This window comes from Cydia splendana, chromosome 13, assembly GCF_910591565.1.
Source record: "Cydia splendana chromosome 13, ilCydSple1.2, whole genome shotgun sequence".
NCBI classification, from domain to species: Eukaryota; Metazoa; Arthropoda; class Insecta; order Lepidoptera; family Tortricidae; genus Cydia; species Cydia splendana.
In genome coordinates this window covers 16,597,000-16,615,855 of record NC_085972.1, presented here as the reverse complement: position 1 = coordinate 16,615,855, position 18,856 = coordinate 16,597,000, and the positions used below count along the sequence as shown (strand labels likewise).

The window sequence follows — 18,856 nt, the reverse complement described above, 5'->3', positions numbered from 1 at the left end:
CCCACTCCCAATCAATAACTTCAGGTGGATGAGTGAAGAAGAGATTAAGCAGTTTGATGTATTGTCATATGAGATAGATTCTGATATTGGATATATATTAGAAGTTGACTTAGAGTATCCATCCATATTACATGATTATCACAATGATTATCCTTTCTGTGCCGAAACAAAAATACCATTTGAGGGCAAAATTAAAAAGTTATTACTTACTTTAGATAACAAATTCAACTATGTCATACACTGTGCTAACCTCAAACAGTGTATTGAAAAAGGTTTGATATGTAAGAAAATTCACAGAGTACTCACTTTCAATCAATCACCCTGGTTAAGATCATACATTGATTTGAATTCCCAAATGAGAACAGAGGCGAAAAACACTTTTGAAAAGGATTTTTTCAAACTGATGAATAACTCTATATTTGGAAAAACAATTGAAAATGTTGAAAAAAGGGTCGATGTTAAGTTGTGTACCCGTTGGAACAGTGTAAAAACAGGAAGAAAATGTAAATATGGCCTTGAACGTTATATTTCAAAACCAAACTTCCACAGCGCTTCTATTTTCTCCGAAGAGCTAGTGGCAGTGCAGTTAAAGAAATCTAGAATTGTCTATAACAAACCCATTTATGTTGGTTTTACCGTGCTAGAATTAAGTAAAACTTTAATGTACAATTTTCATTATGATTATATCCTACCTAAGTATGGTGAAAATGTGAGGCTGTTATACACAGACACCGATTCTTTTGTTTATGATATAAAAACAAAGAACTTTTATGAAGACATTAAGCCAGACTTACAAAGTAGATTTGACACTTCAGACCTTCCGAAAAATAATGTATACGGCTTACCACAGGTGAATAAAAAAGTCGTAGGCGTAATGAAAGATGAAACCAAAGGCATAATTGTGAGAGAATTTGTAGCATTAAGATCGAAAATGTATGCTTATATATTAGACGAATACACCGAGGACAATAAAAGAAAGTGTATAAAAAAGAATAAAGGTGTCAGCGCCGCTGCTGTCAGGCGATTAAATTTTAATAAATACTTCAAATGTTTAGATTTAAGTCAAAAACCGCTGTATGATGACTTGTATAACTTGATTAGTGATAAGCATAACGTGTTTACTCAAATTAAAAGAAAAAAAATTCTCTGTGGCAGAGATGAAAAGAGATTCATCTTAGATGATGGCATCAAAACCCTAGCATGGGGGCATTATAAAATAAATAAATGCTAAAAAACTCTTACGCTTTTATTTTAATTATACAGATACACACACACACACACACACCCACTAACAGTCTACAAACACATAGAGTTTCTTGGTTATCAGGGGATTTTTCACTTCCATGAACCATATGACCCCATCTTTCCATATGGTTGTTGTTTGCTTGCACGGGACTGCAAGGAATGTCCTAATTTGATATTTCACTAATATCTCCTGCAGGATCCCCTCCGCGTGGTAATCCGAGTGCAACGTCACTGCCGGATGCTCAGCTAGCTGCTCCTTCAGAACCTTTTTCAGCTCCTTCCGCGCCGCACTCCATTTGTTAATGTCCATGTCGGGGGCGAGCGCCTCGACGCTCGAAATGAAGAGGATGTTATTTTCTGTTCCATCCCCAGCACGTTTGTAGTTATAAGTAATGCCTTCGTTATCGAACCATAATCTAACGCATAATGCAATAGCGTAATCCATTTTATTTTATGTGTTTTAATTTAAACGTTCGCAGTGTTTGCTGGTCTATAAAATAATGAAGACAATAAATTGTTAAAACACATCCGTTTCAAATAGAGGAACAAGTGACCCAATTACGCAATTAGATAATAGCGAATAAAATATGCTGTAGTAACTGATAACAGAATAGGTCAAATCACTCCCACGCTATATTTGATTAAAACAAAGGTACACTTGAACGCAACAAAAACGGACCATCTGGTATGGAAATAAGTATTCAAAGTTAATTATTTTATAATTGTCCGCGAGTACAGGAAAACCACAAAGATATCATAACACGGAACATGTACTGATAACGTATGAGTAAATACCTATAATTAGGGTAGTCGTCTTACATTTACCTTAATAAACGAACAATCTTGTATGGAAACGTATATTCAAAGTGAGCTGTTTCAATTGCCCATGAGTAGAGGTACATCACATGTGATACAGAACATGTACCGATACAAAACAAGCCCAGAAATGGCCCCAAAAGATATTTACCTAAAGTGCGCCAGAACCGCTATATTTACACTACTTATTTTGATTGGTCTACCGTTTTGTAGAGACCCTATCGAGCACAGTAGACACCACACAAAAAGCCGCACAGAGCGCCCTCGACACTGGCAAATCGTACGCCACTAGTGCCAAAGGTTCGTAGCAATCGTAATCAAATGCCATGCCATCAAATTGGTGCCTATCGTTTTTAAAACGATATTTATATTAACGTACGTTACACCCTAATTCACTTGGGATTAGATGTACCTACTTTATTCAGCATAATACGTGATTTTATAATGTTTACTTAATTTAGATCACACTTTACCACAACTCTTAGGAGTAACATAATAACCGAAAATGGATTAGGTAGATAACAAACATCGTATTTTTTATATTACATAATACATTAGGCGAACCAGCAATATGCGAAAAAGTTTTATCAAACATTATGCACAATTTTTGTTTTACTTTTATTTATTTGAAGTTTTGCTTTGTAGATACCGTTTCAAGCACAATCCAAAGCACTGTAGATACAACACAAAAGGTAGCCCAAACGGCTGTGGAAACAGGCAAAACTTATGCTACATCCGCAAAAGGTATAGAATCAAATCTTACGATTTTCTTTTATATAATTTTGACTTTTTATTAATGTATTCTTTCATTGCATAGATACAGTATCGAACACTGTCCAGAAGACAGTGGAGGGTACTAAAAATATTACACAAAGCGCTGTTGATAAGAGCAAAGCTTGTGCCGCCAGCGCAAAAGGTACTATTGTTTCTATTGATTCGTACTAACAAGTGTGGTTAACATTTTGTGTTTTATTATTGTGTGACATTAGATACGGCCCAGCACACGCTCCAAAGTGCCATGGACACGTCAATGAGCTATGCATATTCGGCTTATGATATCGGCAAATCCTATGTTGATAGCGCTAGAGGTATTAACGCTTCATAATTTTTTTGCCAGCATTATTTTTTAATTGCTTCGGACGTTTTTAAGTTTATCTTTATTTGAACAATTTAGTTATTCTTTTGTTTTTCTTGTAGATACAGTATCATATACTGTAGACAATACTAAAAAAGCCGCAGAAAGTACGATCGAAACCGGTAAAACATACGTCGATTCAGCCAAAGGTAAAACATATTTAATAAAATACATTCTATTATGTGTTGTCAGCTTTTTATGATGTCTTATATGTGTTTGCTTTCGCTTGTAGATACTATTCAGAGTACTGTACATAGCACTGTAGATACAACAAAGCACGTTGCTCAATCTGCACTAGAAAAAGGGAAGGGTTATGTTGATAGTGCCAAAGGTACGTAAAGAATTCCGGAACAAATAAATTAATAAAATCCTGAGTACTTTATTGATGACTAATTAATATAGTGTAATTATATTGCGTTTTAAACATACGTAATTAAAATTTATAGATACAGTAGCGAGTACGGTAGATACGACCAAAAAAACAGCAGCGGCCGCGGTAGAGACAGGCGTATCATATGCCGGTGCCGCTAAAGGTAAAACCCTGTATCTATTTTTGTTAATAACTTGCTGCAAATAAATTTTGCTTGATAAATAAGTAATTCCAAATTCAATTAGGTTATAAAACTGATTGTTTAAATATATTTTAGACACAATTGCAAACACTGTCAGTAGCACAGTAGATGTGACCAAAAATGTAGCCGCTTCAGCAGTAGAAAAGGGAACCTCAATTGTAGGAAGTGCTAAAGGTATTATTTTGTCTAACTTTTGTTTTTTTTTGTTATTTAATTATTTTTGATTATTATTGTTAAAATTAAAATTAACTCGTAGGTACTGTTGTCAATACTGTAGATGCAACTAAAACAGCGGCAGCTACGGCTGTTGAAACGGGATCTTCGTATTTAGCCAGTGCTAAAGGTATTACAACTTCATTGTAAAATAATAATATTTATGCTTTACATTTTTTAAATATATTTTTGATTTTTCTTTCAAATATTTATTTAATTTTAGATACTGTTGCAAATACTGTTCTTAACACAGTAGACACAACTAAAAATGTAGCCGCATCTGCTGTGGAAACAGGCACTTCTTATTTAGGAAGTGCAAGGGGTACCTTCACCTATTCAGTTTGTGTTAATACTCGTATAGTTTTATTTTTGTATTCGATTTTTTAATTTATTTTTTCTTATAGATAATGTCGCAAACACAGTTCATAGTACTGTAGATGTAACAAAGAATGCCGCGGCTTCCGCCATTGAAAAGGGTTCAGCCTTAGTCGGAAGTGCTAAAGGTATAACATTTTGGAAGTTTAAACCAAAAATTCGATTTACAAATTAAAATAAGTGTTTTGACGGCTATTAAACATTTTTTTATAGATACCGTTACCAGTACTGTAGATGCTTCCAAAAATGCAGCCGCGTCTGCGGTTGAAACGGGCACTTCGTATTTAGGAAGTGCTAGAGGTATTTGAATTTTGTTATTCTGTCCATTTTTTTTTTTTGTTAAATTTTGTTTTTTTTTATTATTTATTAAATTTGTAGATACTGTAGCAAACACAGTCCATAGTACTGTAGACGTAACAAAGCATGTAGCGGCGTCAGCTGTTGAAAAGGGCTCAGCGTTAGTAGGAAGTGCTAAAGGTACAATACAAATTATTCAACTGTATCATTATACTACGTGAATTTGTTTTGTCATCTTCATATCATTACATTTATAATAATATTTGTAGATACCGTTGCCAGTACTGTAGATGCTTCCAAAAGTGCAGCCGCTTCTGCGGTTGAAACGGGCACTTCGTATTTAGGAAGTGCTAGAGGTATTTAAATTTTGTTATTCTGCCCATTTTTTTATTTATTTTATTTTATTTATTATTTATTTAATTTGTAGATACTGTAGCAAACACAGTCCATAGTACTGTAGACGTAACAAAGAATGTAGCGGCGTCAGCTGTTGAAAAGGGCTCAGCGTTAGTAGGAAGTGCTAAAGGTACAAATTATTCAACTGTATCATTACACTACATGAATTTGTTTTTTATTCTTCATATCATTACATTTATAATCATATTTGTAGATACCGTTGCCAGTACTGTAGATGCTTCCAAAAATGCAGCCGCTTCTGCGGTTGAAACGGGCACTTCGTATTTAGGAAGTGCTAGAGGTATTTAAATTTTGTTATTCCGCCCATTTTTAATTTATTTTTTTAGTTTAATTTGGTTTTTTATTATTTATTTAATTTGTAGATACTGTAGCAAACACAGTCCATAATACTGTAGACGTAACAAAGAATGTAACGGCGTCAGCTGTTGAAAAGGGCTCAGCGTTAGTAGGAAGTGCTAAAGGTACCAATTATTCAACTGTATCACTATACTACATTAATTTGTTTTTTCTTCTTCATATCATTACATACTAAACCTGCGGCATCGACCGCTGTAGAAACGGGCTGTTCATATTAAGGATATATTATATAATCATTATTACTTTTTCATATTTAAATCTAATAATAATACTTTCTTCAGTGTTATTAGTGTTTCTTATTAAGATATTAAATTAATTAATATTATAGATAAGGTGGCCAACACAGTCCATAGTACTGTAGATGCAACAAAAAATTTAACAACATCTGCCATTGAAAAGGGCACATCGTATGCAGGCGCTGCTAAAGGTACTCTATTAGAACCTATTCTTCAATGAAATAATTCGTGAATAAATTATGATTTAAAAGAGGAATATTCATTGTAAAAATTATTTGTAGATAGCGTAGCGAGTACAATTTCTAGTACAGTAGACGCTACTAAACACGTCACGGCATCTGCTGTTGAGACCGGTTCCTCATTTGTAGGCAGTGCCAAAGGTAATTTATTTGTGTTAACGATTTAATATCCATCATTTCCTTTTTATTTGTTTTTACGTGTTTATACATTTATTTATTTTATTTTATCGTTTTTATTTTATTTTTAGACACCCTTGCAAGTACTGTAGATGCAACCAAGAATGCGGCGGCGTCCGCTGTTGAAAAGGGAACGTCTTTAGTAGGAAGTGCTAAAGGTACTAGTTAGCTATTGTTTGCTCAATTTGTGATTAACCCTTAGGTTAAATAATTACTTAAATCTAAATACAATTTTCACTTTGTTGTTTTCATTACCTTACAATATTTTTAAAATACTTCTTGTTTTAAAAAAATGAGCAGTAAGAAAAATAAGTAGGTACTTATTTCACAAAAAACGCATAGCTATTTAAAAACTTTATCTTATCATTACATCTTAGTTTTAAAAATGGGAACTCACTAATGTTATCTTTATGTTAATTTTCGACATTGCTTTGTAGATACCGTAGCAAGCACAGTACAAAGCACTGTAGATACGACTAAGAGCTTTGCCGGTAACGTGGTGGATAAGGGATCGTCGCTTATTGGAAGCGCGAAAGGTATGCAAGCATTATCATACAGATGGCGCCAAAGTTATATATACACCGTGTTTTTGCTGAATACCGATAACTTCGGCATCGTGCAGCGTTCCTTCTATGTATACTCAGCTGCAAAGTTGTCTAAAAAACTTGGCGGGGGCATGCAGATATGCAGAGGTATTTCTGCTAACTGCATAGTTGGAAAAAAGAGCTATATATGTATATAAGACAGTTAAAATAAGTATTTTGGTTAATTTTAGGAATAAAATGAAAACAAAACTGCTCATACACTTGTTCAATAAATTTAGAAATATTACTAAACTCATGGGTATTTACTTACGCCAGATTTATACACAATCGCTCAATTTACGTTAAAAAATAATAAGTTAAAAAATAACTATGTAGAGATTATTATTCTGTAATAAAATCCCTTATCAGATAAAAATTGTTAAATAATAAACAGGTAACAAAATAACAGATAGTACAGTTTAGGTACTTACTATATTATTTAACGATAAAAAAATATAGGTACCAAACTGTACTATCAACTGGATATAAATAGACTTTATTTGAACATAAAAATTATAATTCTTCAAAGTTATCGGAATTTACAAAAACATTAGCATCCACTAAAGGCAAGCAGGCGCATGCGTCGTGATTCTCAGCAAACAAACGGACACGTCGCCGTGTCTGGCGTTTCGCATTGTTTATTCTCGAGTGACCCTCTATCGTGGTCACCTTTGCACTAATGCTATAAATAGATTGCAGTGCAAGGTACAACAGAAAGCGTCTATAGTTCGTTTTTTTAGCATTAGAAATAAGGTAAACAATCTTGATGTGTCTTTTACTTGAAATACACATTTTTAAAATAAGTTACGGCAAATATATATATATATATATTTTTTTACCTTCTTGCAAGTTCTTTCTAATGCTAAAAAAACGAACTATAATGACTGTAGGTATACGTTCCGAAACTGTTTCGTACATAGTGTTCCCTATATTTCGTTTCGTAGAATTTTATTCAGAATTTTTGAAGTGGCAACCTAACTTAATCTCTTTGGGACTGTTACGAAATAAATTTTACCTTAACATCTAATACTTATAGGATATTTTAAAAGAAACAATAAATTGACAAAACAAAAATTCTACGAAATGGATGGAATGAACTCGAACTTCTGTTACGGTTCAATGATCCATGTCCACAATTTATTCTTCCATGAATACCTACCATCCAAGTTTTTACCAAACTTGAAGTAATCTAGCAAAAATCATTTTATCATTTTACTTTAAGTTGCATGTTTTTTTCTTCCTTTATTTTCCACTAATTTTCTTTTTTTTTTTTCCTGCACTTTCCGTAGACCTAACAAGCTCGATTTATAACACTGAAAATACTGAGGTTTCTTCAGAGGACGTAGTAGAAGACACTAATGGTAACTATTCTCTTAATCTCTTGCTTTGTATTTCATGCATCTGCTTCTCAAGAGCTTCATCTATAGAAGAACTTAGTTGTTTATATGTATTAATTTCGGCGATAAACTAAGTTCTTGCGCATATTTCTCACTTTTCCTCATCTTTGCTTGTAGTGATGTGCCGTCGAGAATCATACCTACTTTTTGATTTTTATAGTATTGAAAATAATTCTCAATAACGTTCTCTATAAAAAAGGTTAGGCAAAAGTCTAATTTAAAGTGCTCAAGATGGCCGACGATATGATAAAAAACTGTCGTTTGAATTTGCTTGCCTATCAGAATCACTATTTCAAAGTATTGTCTAGTTGCAGCTTAGTCAGCAAAATAATTTCAAGTATACCTGTGAAGTACCTTCTAATATGATAGTCTCCTTAAATCTTTTATACAATAAATAAATTGTAAAAACTAGTTTGTATAAAAATAAGATATATTTATAGTACGTATCCCAAAAGAAATATCATTTCAGTTATGGAGAACGTAATCGAGAACGATAACCATTCATCCTCTTATTTCTCGCAATTATCGACAAGGGCACATCACTATTTCTTTGCAATCACAGAACGCATCCAAAATGGCGTCTCATCCGCTTTGATCCAGACCAATGGAGTCGCTGGCAGCTTCCACGGTTTGTATTTGAATTGTGTCATACAGGTGTCGGTTGATAGTTTGTAAAATATGTTGTAACGTTTGTAGATGGAATCCAAAGCAAATTCAGCTCTACAAAGGCTACTGAGGCGGCGGAGAGTTGCAAGAAAGTCGCAGAAGATACGACTGGTACTTGAGTTTGCAGCGTTGTCAGCATTTTTGTTTGAATACTAAAAAGGCATTGAAATGCTAATTAATAACATCGAAATATATGGAAACATTTTTTAAAGAACAACTCTATGTCTTTCGATGTGCTATGTCATGTTGTCATGTTATATGTGTGAGTTCAAAATTCAAATCAACCGTTAGACCACGTTGATATGTCTTCTCATTTGTGTGACATTTAACTCCGTGTGTTTTATGACTTTTATGTGAGTTACGATCTAGAATTAATGCGCTTGAACATGACACTCCATTATTAAACTAACCGTTATTTAAGAGAGTAAACATTTCATTTCCTCATTGAAATATGTAGATTTAATTTCTGACCATATTCTGACTGCATGGAGTGGAGTTTTATCACGGTCAGAATTATTCTATGGAGTTAAATTTAATATGATTATCTCTGACAATGTTTGAAATGAGACAATTAAATGCAAAAATTAATGTAAATATATAATATTCAGATAATATTAATATCAATATGTAATAATAATTAATCAGCAAATACCTGAAATGTAAAATAACAGTTGGATTTTGTACATATATTTATTGACTTGTAAAATGATTGCCTTTTACCAATAAAACATCTGAATCTGAATCTGAATCTTACCACAACCCAGCCACAACCATACTTGGTGCTGACTAGATGGACCGAGACTCCAAACAGTAGTTCCCAATAGTAACCACTAAAATCACACTAAAATAGGCTAGCGGAAACTCGGGGAATCACCCAATGATCCTTGAGCGCCGATAATCACTCACCATCCATGTTCTTATTACTGACTCGCCCACTAAGGGGTCATCCATTAATTACGTCACACGTTTAGGGGGAGGGAGGGGGTCAAGAAAATGTGACATGTTGTGACATGGGGGAGGGGGGAGTCACAAACATTGTGATGTCACTTCATCAGTAACCGAAAATTAATTTATATTTTTTTATTCGCTGTACAGTTAAATAATGAGATTTTGGATGTAACTTTCGTTGTGTTATAAAATTACTAATATTTATATTACAAAAATATTTTTTTTATTAAAAAAAGAATGCCGAGTTAATATTGTCGATTTCGTTGAAAACAAAATTGCCTAAAATGTGACGTCACACCAGGGGGGGAGGGGTTTGCAAAATGTGACCAAGTGTGACAAGGAGGGGGGAGGGGTTAAAAAGCCTAGAAATTCGTGTGACGTAATTAATGGATGATCCCTAATGTGAAGCATTATGCCCGCAACACAGGGCGCGATTTTCCCAAATATTCGTGCTGCATTTCTTTCTTTAATACCTACCGCAAACAAAACTGGCAGTTATAATACAACACAAAGACCAGCCAGTATGTGAATTTAAAACCAAAAAGGCAATCCCAATGAAAATTTATAGTTTATGCTTATCCTAAATCCTCTCAAACATTTTATTAAATTCTCATATAATATTTTCTCACAGACACGATCCACTCGACGGTAGACAGCACAAAGAAGGCGGCAGAGGAGGCCAGAGCACAGGCAGCGAAGGCCGCCGAAGACGCGAAGGAGAAGGCCCGAAAGGCCGCGGAGGCCGCTGCTGCTGAGGCCAAGAGGGCTGCCAGTGAGTACCGTTTGCATTTCTATGATTTATTATTGTATCACTCACTATTCCAACTGATAACGATAATATCCGAAATTCTCCATTAAATTGATGGTTGCTTTGCTTTACTGTTACTTCCAACTTCCTATTTTAATCCGTCTTCTTAACAAAGAACTCCCTAAAGCAACTCTGTCTGACAAATTTGTAAACTCTCCTCCTCAACAATATGTACACATTAAGGCAAGATGAGGACATTAACATTCATAAAGTACCTATTAGTACCTAGGTACCTGTAATGTGACTTACTTGTTAACGTAAAATATGGCGATTAAATATAGCACAAATAACTGTAATTCTATGCAGAACTGTCAAACTTGTCTTGTGATGAAATTTTAACGAATATAACTGAACTAATCACTTATCTCCACAATTCCAGACGTAGCGATGGAAGAATCCAAAAAAGCAGCCGAAAAAGCCGCAGCGGACGCCAGCAACGCCGTGAACAGCACTGTCGACAACACGCTGAAGCGAGTGGAGGCCGCCGCCGACGAGGGCATCAAGAACGCCGGACACGTCGTCGACGCCAAGATCAAGGACGCCGACAAATACCTCAGCGGCAAGCGCGACGTGGTAAGTGTTAGACATTGCAGCGTAGACAAACAGTGGAGTGGACGCCACCGCCGACTAGGGAATTAAGAACGCCGGACACGTCGTCGACGCCAAGGTGCACCGACAGTGCTAGGCGTATTTGGCATTTTAGATAATATCCATCTACATAGGTAGATAGCTACAGGTACGGGCACGTAACTGTCATACAATGGTTCATGCCACTTAATAGCTATGAAACTGCTTAGATCTCTCAAAATTTGCACCGAGAAAGCACTTTTCATTGCAAACAGATGTTACATCACACGATTAAGCAAGTAGAGGCCGACGACTGCTAAAATTAATAACCAATCAAAAATGCGTCTTTTGATATTACGAGTACATTATAACTTGTAATTCCTTGTTCACAGCTGGCATCGAACCTATCGACGGCAGTGCATGACGGCTCTGAAGGCGCCGCCGGTCTGCTGAGCAAGGGTCTCGCCGCCTTCCCCAAATAAAGCAACAAGCGGGCTCCCGCCACGTGTACCTGCATTCAAGCTCCGTTCTACTGGAATCGCTAAATCACAGTCCATAGAAGTGTCAGCATCAGCCTCCATAGACATTTTTTTGTTTTTCTTATCATGTTTCACAAGCCTCGTTCGAAGGGTGATTCTTTCATGCAACTCTGCTGCATGTATTTACATTTTGACTTAAAATGGGTTATATGATGTGTTCCTTCTTTTTCCTGTTGCCATTGTGTAGGATGCAGCAGAAAAATTGTGTTAAACATGTCTCATTTCTGATATGTTTTTGCCTTGCATCTTATCCAGAATCATATTCATACGATTTTTTTGGTAACAGAATTTCCAAAATTCATAAAGTTTATATGACAAAAAAAACGTAATCTATCTGTAACATAATTTTCGTTCTCTAGTTGTTTATTATTTTATATTTTTCAACTGCTGGTACAATTAGTTTTAAGTTACCTAATATTAAATTAATTTAAGTTTTACTCAATACGTGTTATTATTATAGTAGAACAAACCTTATATATTACTACACAATGCATTTAAATTGCGTTTTTTATATATTTTCTTTAAAGAAATATTTGACATCTTTTTACAATATTTAATGTCTTAATATTGACAATATTATCTAAGTCACAATGTAATCTCAGTTTTTTTGTTGTTTTCATAGCAATATTCTATAATTTATGCTATGTATAGTGTAAGTTATTATAGGATCTGTATTGAACGTATATATACCATGCCTATTTAATTTGAGCGCCGTGCTTTGCTTGAAACCGTCCAGCAGCCTTATACAACAATAAAGTAACAAAAACAATACAAAGAACTGTACATTTACTTAATGATATATAATAATATATGTTTTAAACATCGTCTGCTTAGCAGCTGCTATCTTTTAGACATCAGATTGTACAACAGTTTAGATATATTGTACATTGCTGTACTTTTATATATTTTATTGACAGACATAATATATTTTATTGTTGCCTAATGTACATTACAGTTAAATTATTATATTAATGCACGAAAAAATATTACACTTTCTCATACACATGAGGTATATTTTACTGTTAACAATTTCTTTATTGTCTATTATCAACTTATCAGTGTCGTAATAAATAAATTACCACTTACTTATTTTCTTTTTATTTGCATTGCATCTTGTAATAAAATACCGGTGGCTAGTAATTGACTATTTACCCTACTTTACTCAACTAATACAAAAAGAATTTAATATGGTATAGTATCTAATGACATAAAATTACACCTAAAACCAAATTAGAACTAAAAAAAGTAAATTAAACTAAGAACTAAACAAACTAAACTAAAACTAGCTAAAAAGTAAAAGCCTACAAATAGAAAAATTGTATTATTATTATTTTTTCTTTGTATGGAATGGTGTTATTATTATTACTAAAGTGAAACGTAAAATTTAAAATAAGGAGAACGGAAATGACATCATCGAAATGTGAGTGCTACCAGCAGCAATTTAAATTTTCTGCTAAATCGGACAAAAGTTTAAATGAAATCGCAGATTGAACGAACGAAACGCTATTTGACAGATGTCACATCTCATAAACAACAATGGCGGCGCTGGTTAGAGCTGGGTTTTTATCGGCTAAAAATGCCGTATTATCAACAACAGTTCGATCTTTGTCTGTTACCAAAACTCTTAATATTAAAGAAAGTAAGTTAGGTGTTCTTTTAAGTGCTATTATTTGAATATTATACCCTTCTCTAACATAACCTAACCTATAATCACTTTTCCTTTCTAGTACACGAAAAAAAGGAAGGTACAGCGTTGGTTGTAGAAGGAATCCAGGCTACTTCCCCTCGCACTGAGCTGTTAGTGCGTGCTGAAAAGATAAAGGACCTCGCTCCTGTCGTCCAGGGTGATGTGAAGCCTCCTTGCTACATGTGTGCCCTTGGGCTTGATGTGAAACACACGGATGTTCTAATATTGAGTCAGTTTGTGAGGTCCGACGGCTGTATGTTGCCGCGTCGCATTACGGGACTGTGCCGACGTCAACAGAAGAAAATTGGGAAGATGGTTTCTATGGCACAGAAAGCAGGTTAGCAGTGTATATTATTTACTGTTACAGCACAGAGGTTGGAGGTGCCAAGTTTATTTAAAAACCGGACAAGTGCGAGTCGGACTCGCCCACCGAGGGTTCCGTACTTTTTAGTATTTGTTGTTATAGTGGCAACAGAAATACATCATCTGTGAAAATTTCAACTGCCTAGCTATCACGGTTCATGAGATTCAGCCTGGTGACAGACGGACAGCGGAGTCTTAGTAATAGGGTCCCGTTTTACCCTTTGGGTATGGAACCCTAAAAACCAGAGTTTTTATTTTGTTAGACATGAGGATAATAATGTATTCCTGTTATCCACAGAATAAGCAATAGTACTACCATACAGACACTTGCTACAAAACCGAAGTTTGACAGCGATTCAGGGTCATGAAATCCCTTTCTAACTTATGGCACTATCAACATCAGCAACATCAACAAAGCACTTATTGCTTTTAGTTTCAGCAGTCTTTAAGCCAATGGGCTCTATTTCCTACAGTTGAAAAAAAAAAAGAAAAATACACTTATTTATGGAATTTCCCACAGACAGATTTGGCTGGTATCGTCTTGGTTCGTCCCATTCGTTTTTCGTCAAGTTCTTAAATTAGTCCTATTCTCCTTTCGTCACGCATTCTACATTGAAAGCCACCGACGATTGTGACGAATGTAGAATGGGTGACAAAAGCAAAATAGGACTAATTTAAGAACTTGACGAAAAACTAATGGGACGACCCAAGACGATACCATTTGGCTGCATTGACCTTCAAGCCCTATATTTCAAGACCTTTTATTAATTCAGTTAACTTCAAGTTTTAAATTAATTGGGACTGAAAGTCTTATAAAAGCAAAAAGGATCAATTTTCTTGCTGTAATATGTTCTCATGAAATAATTTTTTAACCATGTGTATAAATTTGTTGTTTACAGGACTGATGATAAACCTTACTCCCTCTTACTGCAAGAAAGATCCCACCAAGAGATTCGGCCACAAGAAATTTAATACATACTTTGATGAAAGTACCATTTTCATGAAGAGAATACCGAAACCTGTTGATAGGTTCAAGCGATAATGTATTTGTAGTTAGTTAAATCAGTTGTACAATAAATATGTTTAGAATTTACTTTATAGTTCGTTTTTTTTAGCATTAGAAAGAACTTGAAAGAAGGTAAGCGATCTTGACATGTCTTTTAATTGATAAACGCTTTTTAAAAATCAGTAACTATTACTTACGAAAGCAGAACAATATAAATGATTGTATTAAAACATAAAACATATTTATTCATCTTTATAAATTCAGGTTAGTTATACACAAAAACTTATGTTAAGAGCCAACAGGAGTGGTCATTCCTCCATACAAACGTAGTCCTCGTTTTCCTCCGTGGTTTTTGAAGCTAGAGCAATGATTTTTTCAACACAGATTAATATTGTCAATATCTGTGTCAGACCGTTTTGCTTTTTTTGATATTTTTGTTTTTTAAGGCGCTAGAGCCCTTCAAAAACGGCCAAAATGGCCTAATAGTGATATCAAAACTGATATCAATTAGCCAAAAAAGCAAAACGGTCCGACACAGATAATTTCATAATCATTTAGATTTCCAAATTTGGTTACGATTGGTTAAGTTTTGGGGGAGGAAAAAGAGGACTACGAAACCTCGATTTTTGTCATTTTTACGCAGGATTTTTCGCCTCAGCTGCAGTTGTCCCTATCGCACTAATTTTAGGGGCGGAGTCAAGTTTCTAAATACGTACACAGCCAGAAAAGTGATGGGCAATAGTCGACATTTAATGTCGATAATCTAGTGATGTAAGAAGTTATCGATAAACCGTCTTGTGTGAAAATATCTAGATCCTAAGATACAAGGGGTTTTGGGTTGAGAGTAGGGAACACATTTTTGTAGTTATGATATACAATCTATTATGAACTTTTTGATTCTAATATTTCAAATTAGAAATGAAAATCAAAAATATTTTATTGCATGGTTAAAATGGGTTAACAAAATTTTTAGGTACCTACAGGCACGCTTCGTAATTGTCGAGCAATTTAGGGTCCTAGCTGAATTGGTTGTTCCATACTTACTCGTGCTCTATGGAATGTCCAATTTAGCTAGAACCCTAAATGGCTCAACAATCACGGAGCGTGACAGTACTAATGATTCATGTTCTGTATATCCTGCCCTACAATGGCGTTAATATTTGGTTGTCATGTCTATACTTCGTTTTTAAGCATTATTGAAAAAAAAAATAGTAAATACTAATATTAACCACTAAGTACATAACTATTACAAAAAAAGGTAAATAATTATACGATTGCATGCTTAAAAAAGACACGTCACCTTCACTCTAATGCTAAACAAACGAAGAATAAGAACTAACAGCGATAAGACCGCCTGTTGCTACCTTTATCTACATTGTAAATCGGTTTTAGGGTTCCGTACCCAAAGGGTAAAACACGGGACCCTATTACTAAGATTCCGCTGTCCGTCCGTCCGTCTGTCACCAGGCTGTATCTCACGAACCGTGATAGCTAGACAGTTGAAATTTTCACAGATGATTTATTTCTGTTGCCGCTATAACAACAAATACTAAAAACAGGATAAAATAAAAATTTTAGTGGGGCCTCTCATACAACAAACGTGATTTTTGACCAAAGTTAAGCAACGTCGGGCGGGGTCAGTACTTGGATGGGTGACCGTTTTTATAAATAATGGTACGGAACCCTTCGTGTGCGAGTCCGACTTGCACTTCGCCGGTTTTTTTTTTAATTTGTTTTTATGTTTGTGGTGTAATAAAGAATATTTTAGAGTCAGACCAAGAAAAGTCTACAGCAATTTTGATAGCACACGCAGTGCAAGTGTTATTTATATGTCATAATTTCATAGAAGCGACTTTTGAAATAATACTTGCACTGCGTGTTCTATCAAAATCGCTATAGATTTTTCTTGGCCTAACTCTACTTTAAATTACAAAGTAAGGCCTAAATTATAAAATAAGGCCCATCAATGTTTTTTTTTTGTGTTTATTAAACTTGATATTTTGTCTATAGTATTAGCGGACATGGCCTCAAAATTTAAACCCGCTTAAGAATCGGGCCTTATTTCGTGCATTATATACAATACTACCCATTTTTGTGTAGTCATTATTTATACTATAGAAGCATTGTTTGAGTAGCCAATTATTTAAACAGTATTTTTTTAAAGGGCAACGGTGGCAATATTTTAAGGTCTGGATAATAAGATACAGATCTTAATAAGGATATCAATATAAGTGAATGTTACCATGACTACCAAACAAACAAATGTGATAGAATTTGCCAGCTGGCATTGTAACATTCAGACAGTTACCTATGTACCTAATCTGAAATATGAATAAATTAGTAATATTTTAAACAGGAAAGTAAACCGAATTTTGGCCTTTTGCTGGACACAATCACAATAGTAATTTGTTTTACAAGAGGGCAAAGTTTATCGCCACCGGTTGATGCATTTGGAGCACCAATGGTAGAAAATGCAAGCTCATCATCAACTGCATAATCGACGTTTGATATGACTATTGAATCCGAGCTTTTTGATCATGAATCATGATAAAACAAAATTTTAGAAGGTCGCAGAATAGTGGATTTAAAATATTTATTTTCTGTGATCTCAAATATCAGGCACGATCATACAAATTGTACATTTGCTGATCTTGCCTTTGTCATTGAAAGACGTAAGGGTTTACACAGAGAATATATATTTAAGTGTAATATGTGCAAAAAAAAGGAAACGATACACTCTGAAGACCCAAAAAGAAAATGTTAGTAAATACTGCTCCTCCCCATGGTTACTTGGTTCCTTATTCAACCTACCTGAAATTAAACGAGTAGGTTAGTAAATTATATCATTTTACATTATAAAGTTAAATGTTTAGGTATCTCAATCACTTACTCACTGGTGGACATGGACGCAAAATTTTTGCCCATCTACTTATACTATCTTATAAAAAATGAAATTTTGAAAGTTAGCACGCTTAAAGTTCGTTTTTTTTGCATTAAGGTAACAGATTTTGACATGTCTTATTAAAAATTACCATTGAAAAATAAGTCATAGCAAATATGTTAGAATTATAAATCATATTAATCATATTAATGAGCAACTTGCACCCTAAAGGATAACTCACGCTAGACCGGGCCGTGTCCGGGCCGGAGCTTCCGGCGCTTACTTTTCTATGGGAAGCATCATGTGATCGCCTGTCATGTCATAGAAAAGTAAGCGCCGGAAGCTCCGGCCCGGACACGGCCCGGTCTAACGTGAGTCATCCTTAAACCGGCGAGCGTGTATGAGGAATGTTATGAATGTGAAGGAAGCGAAAATGGTATGTCAGGATCGTAGCAAGTGGAAATCCGTGGTCTCTGCCTACCCCTCCGGGAAATAGGCGTGATTGTATGTATGTATGTATTAATCATATACTTTTTTATATTCTTTTGCTTTCATAAGTAATATAAACTAATTTTTGAAAGCGTTTTTCAATAATTATTAATAAAAAGACACGTCATGATTGTTTACCTTCTTTCTAATGCTAAAAAATAACGAACTATAATAACCGGGCCTTATTTGGTACAGAACCTTGATTTGATAGGTACATCGGATATTCTGGGCCCCTGAGTTTGTTACGTAAAGGACAAAATGGTGACATGTGGTTAGAGCTGATACTGTTAAACTAGTGGTTCTGTGCGCTAAGTATAAAAAATAAGCTTCAGCGAACTCATTAAGCCTAGAAAAAACCCTACACCCTACTGCCACTTAAGTCAGTCTTGAGTCTTTGAATCAATTTCCGTAGTAGTAGTACTACTACTAAGGTACTAGGGGGTAATAAGGCCTATAGTAGGTATAATAAGGCCTACCTGAAAAATAATGTTCTTACAACAGTGTAACCGTGTTAGTTATTTGAGTAACATATATGTAAAGTGATACAATTAAAAGCTAACAGCAAACCAGTACATAAATTATATCTTATGTACTTCTTATGAATTACACTCTTATAATTATAAAGGTTTCGGCTAATTACGCTTAATTACTTGAATAAAGGTAGATGAATTGCGTGCGGTCCAATAGGTAACCACAACTCACGGAGTCCAAAACAATAAGCTGATCAGCAAAGTCAAGTAAACAAAGCCAAGTCACAGTAGTAGAAAGATTATCGAGTTCCGTAAACGTAAGCCGGGTCAAAAAATTCAATCGCAACACAGTAAGTAATAAGTGAACGCCTC

General features: G+C 34.7%; 2 protein-coding genes across 25 annotated transcripts in view; both read left to right on the top strand.

Moving 5' to 3' along the window:
• The window catches only part of LOC134796187 (perilipin-4-like), a 40,955-nt gene extending 28,285 nt beyond the window's left edge, over nt 1-12,670 (top strand). For 3 of the 24 annotated variants that reach the window (XM_063768177.1, XM_063768176.1, XM_063768175.1), the window contains 25 exons: nt 2,275-2,361; nt 2,707-2,805; nt 2,879-2,977; nt 3,051-3,149; nt 3,259-3,345; nt 3,429-3,527; nt 3,643-3,729; nt 3,844-3,942; nt 4,025-4,111; nt 4,205-4,303; nt 4,386-4,484; nt 4,570-4,656; nt 4,735-4,833; nt 4,923-5,009; nt 5,081-5,350; nt 5,433-5,531; nt 5,756-5,854; nt 5,945-6,043; nt 6,151-6,237; nt 6,517-6,615; nt 7,953-8,024; nt 8,757-8,837; nt 10,306-10,446; nt 10,862-11,055; nt 11,442-12,670. In XM_063768177.1, the coding sequence (XP_063624247.1) occupies nt 2,275-2,361; nt 2,707-2,805; nt 2,879-2,977; nt 3,051-3,149; nt 3,259-3,345; nt 3,429-3,527; nt 3,643-3,729; nt 3,844-3,942; nt 4,025-4,111; nt 4,205-4,303; nt 4,386-4,484; nt 4,570-4,656; nt 4,735-4,833; nt 4,923-5,009; nt 5,081-5,350; nt 5,433-5,531; nt 5,756-5,854; nt 5,945-6,043; nt 6,151-6,237; nt 6,517-6,615; nt 7,953-8,024; nt 8,757-8,837; nt 10,306-10,446; nt 10,862-11,055; nt 11,442-11,531 (2,645 nt within the window). In that variant the 3' untranslated portion in view covers nt 11,532-12,670. The remainder of the gene's footprint in view (nt 1-2,274; nt 2,362-2,706; nt 2,806-2,878; nt 2,978-3,050; nt 3,150-3,258; nt 3,346-3,428; nt 3,528-3,642; nt 3,730-3,843; nt 3,943-4,024; nt 4,112-4,204; nt 4,304-4,385; nt 4,485-4,569; nt 4,657-4,734; nt 4,834-4,922; nt 5,010-5,080; nt 5,351-5,432; nt 5,532-5,755; nt 5,855-5,944; nt 6,044-6,150; nt 6,238-6,516; nt 6,616-7,952; nt 8,025-8,756; nt 8,838-10,305; nt 10,447-10,861; nt 11,056-11,441) is intronic. The other 21 variants (XM_063768180.1, XM_063768189.1, XM_063768199.1 and 18 more) reach the window with 21 other exon arrangements.
• Nucleotides 12,671-13,085: 415 nt separating this feature from the next.
• LOC134796233 (large ribosomal subunit protein mL66) overlaps nt 13,086-18,856 on the top strand; it is a 137,520-nt gene continuing 131,749 nt past the window's right edge. The window contains exons 1-3 of the mRNA XM_063768278.1: nt 13,086-13,227; nt 13,316-13,612; nt 14,538-14,719. Of these exons, the coding sequence (XP_063624348.1) occupies nt 13,125-13,227; nt 13,316-13,612; nt 14,538-14,680 (543 nt within the window). The 5' untranslated portion in view covers nt 13,086-13,124 and the 3' untranslated portion in view covers nt 14,681-14,719. The remainder of the gene's footprint in view (nt 13,228-13,315; nt 13,613-14,537; nt 14,720-18,856) is intronic.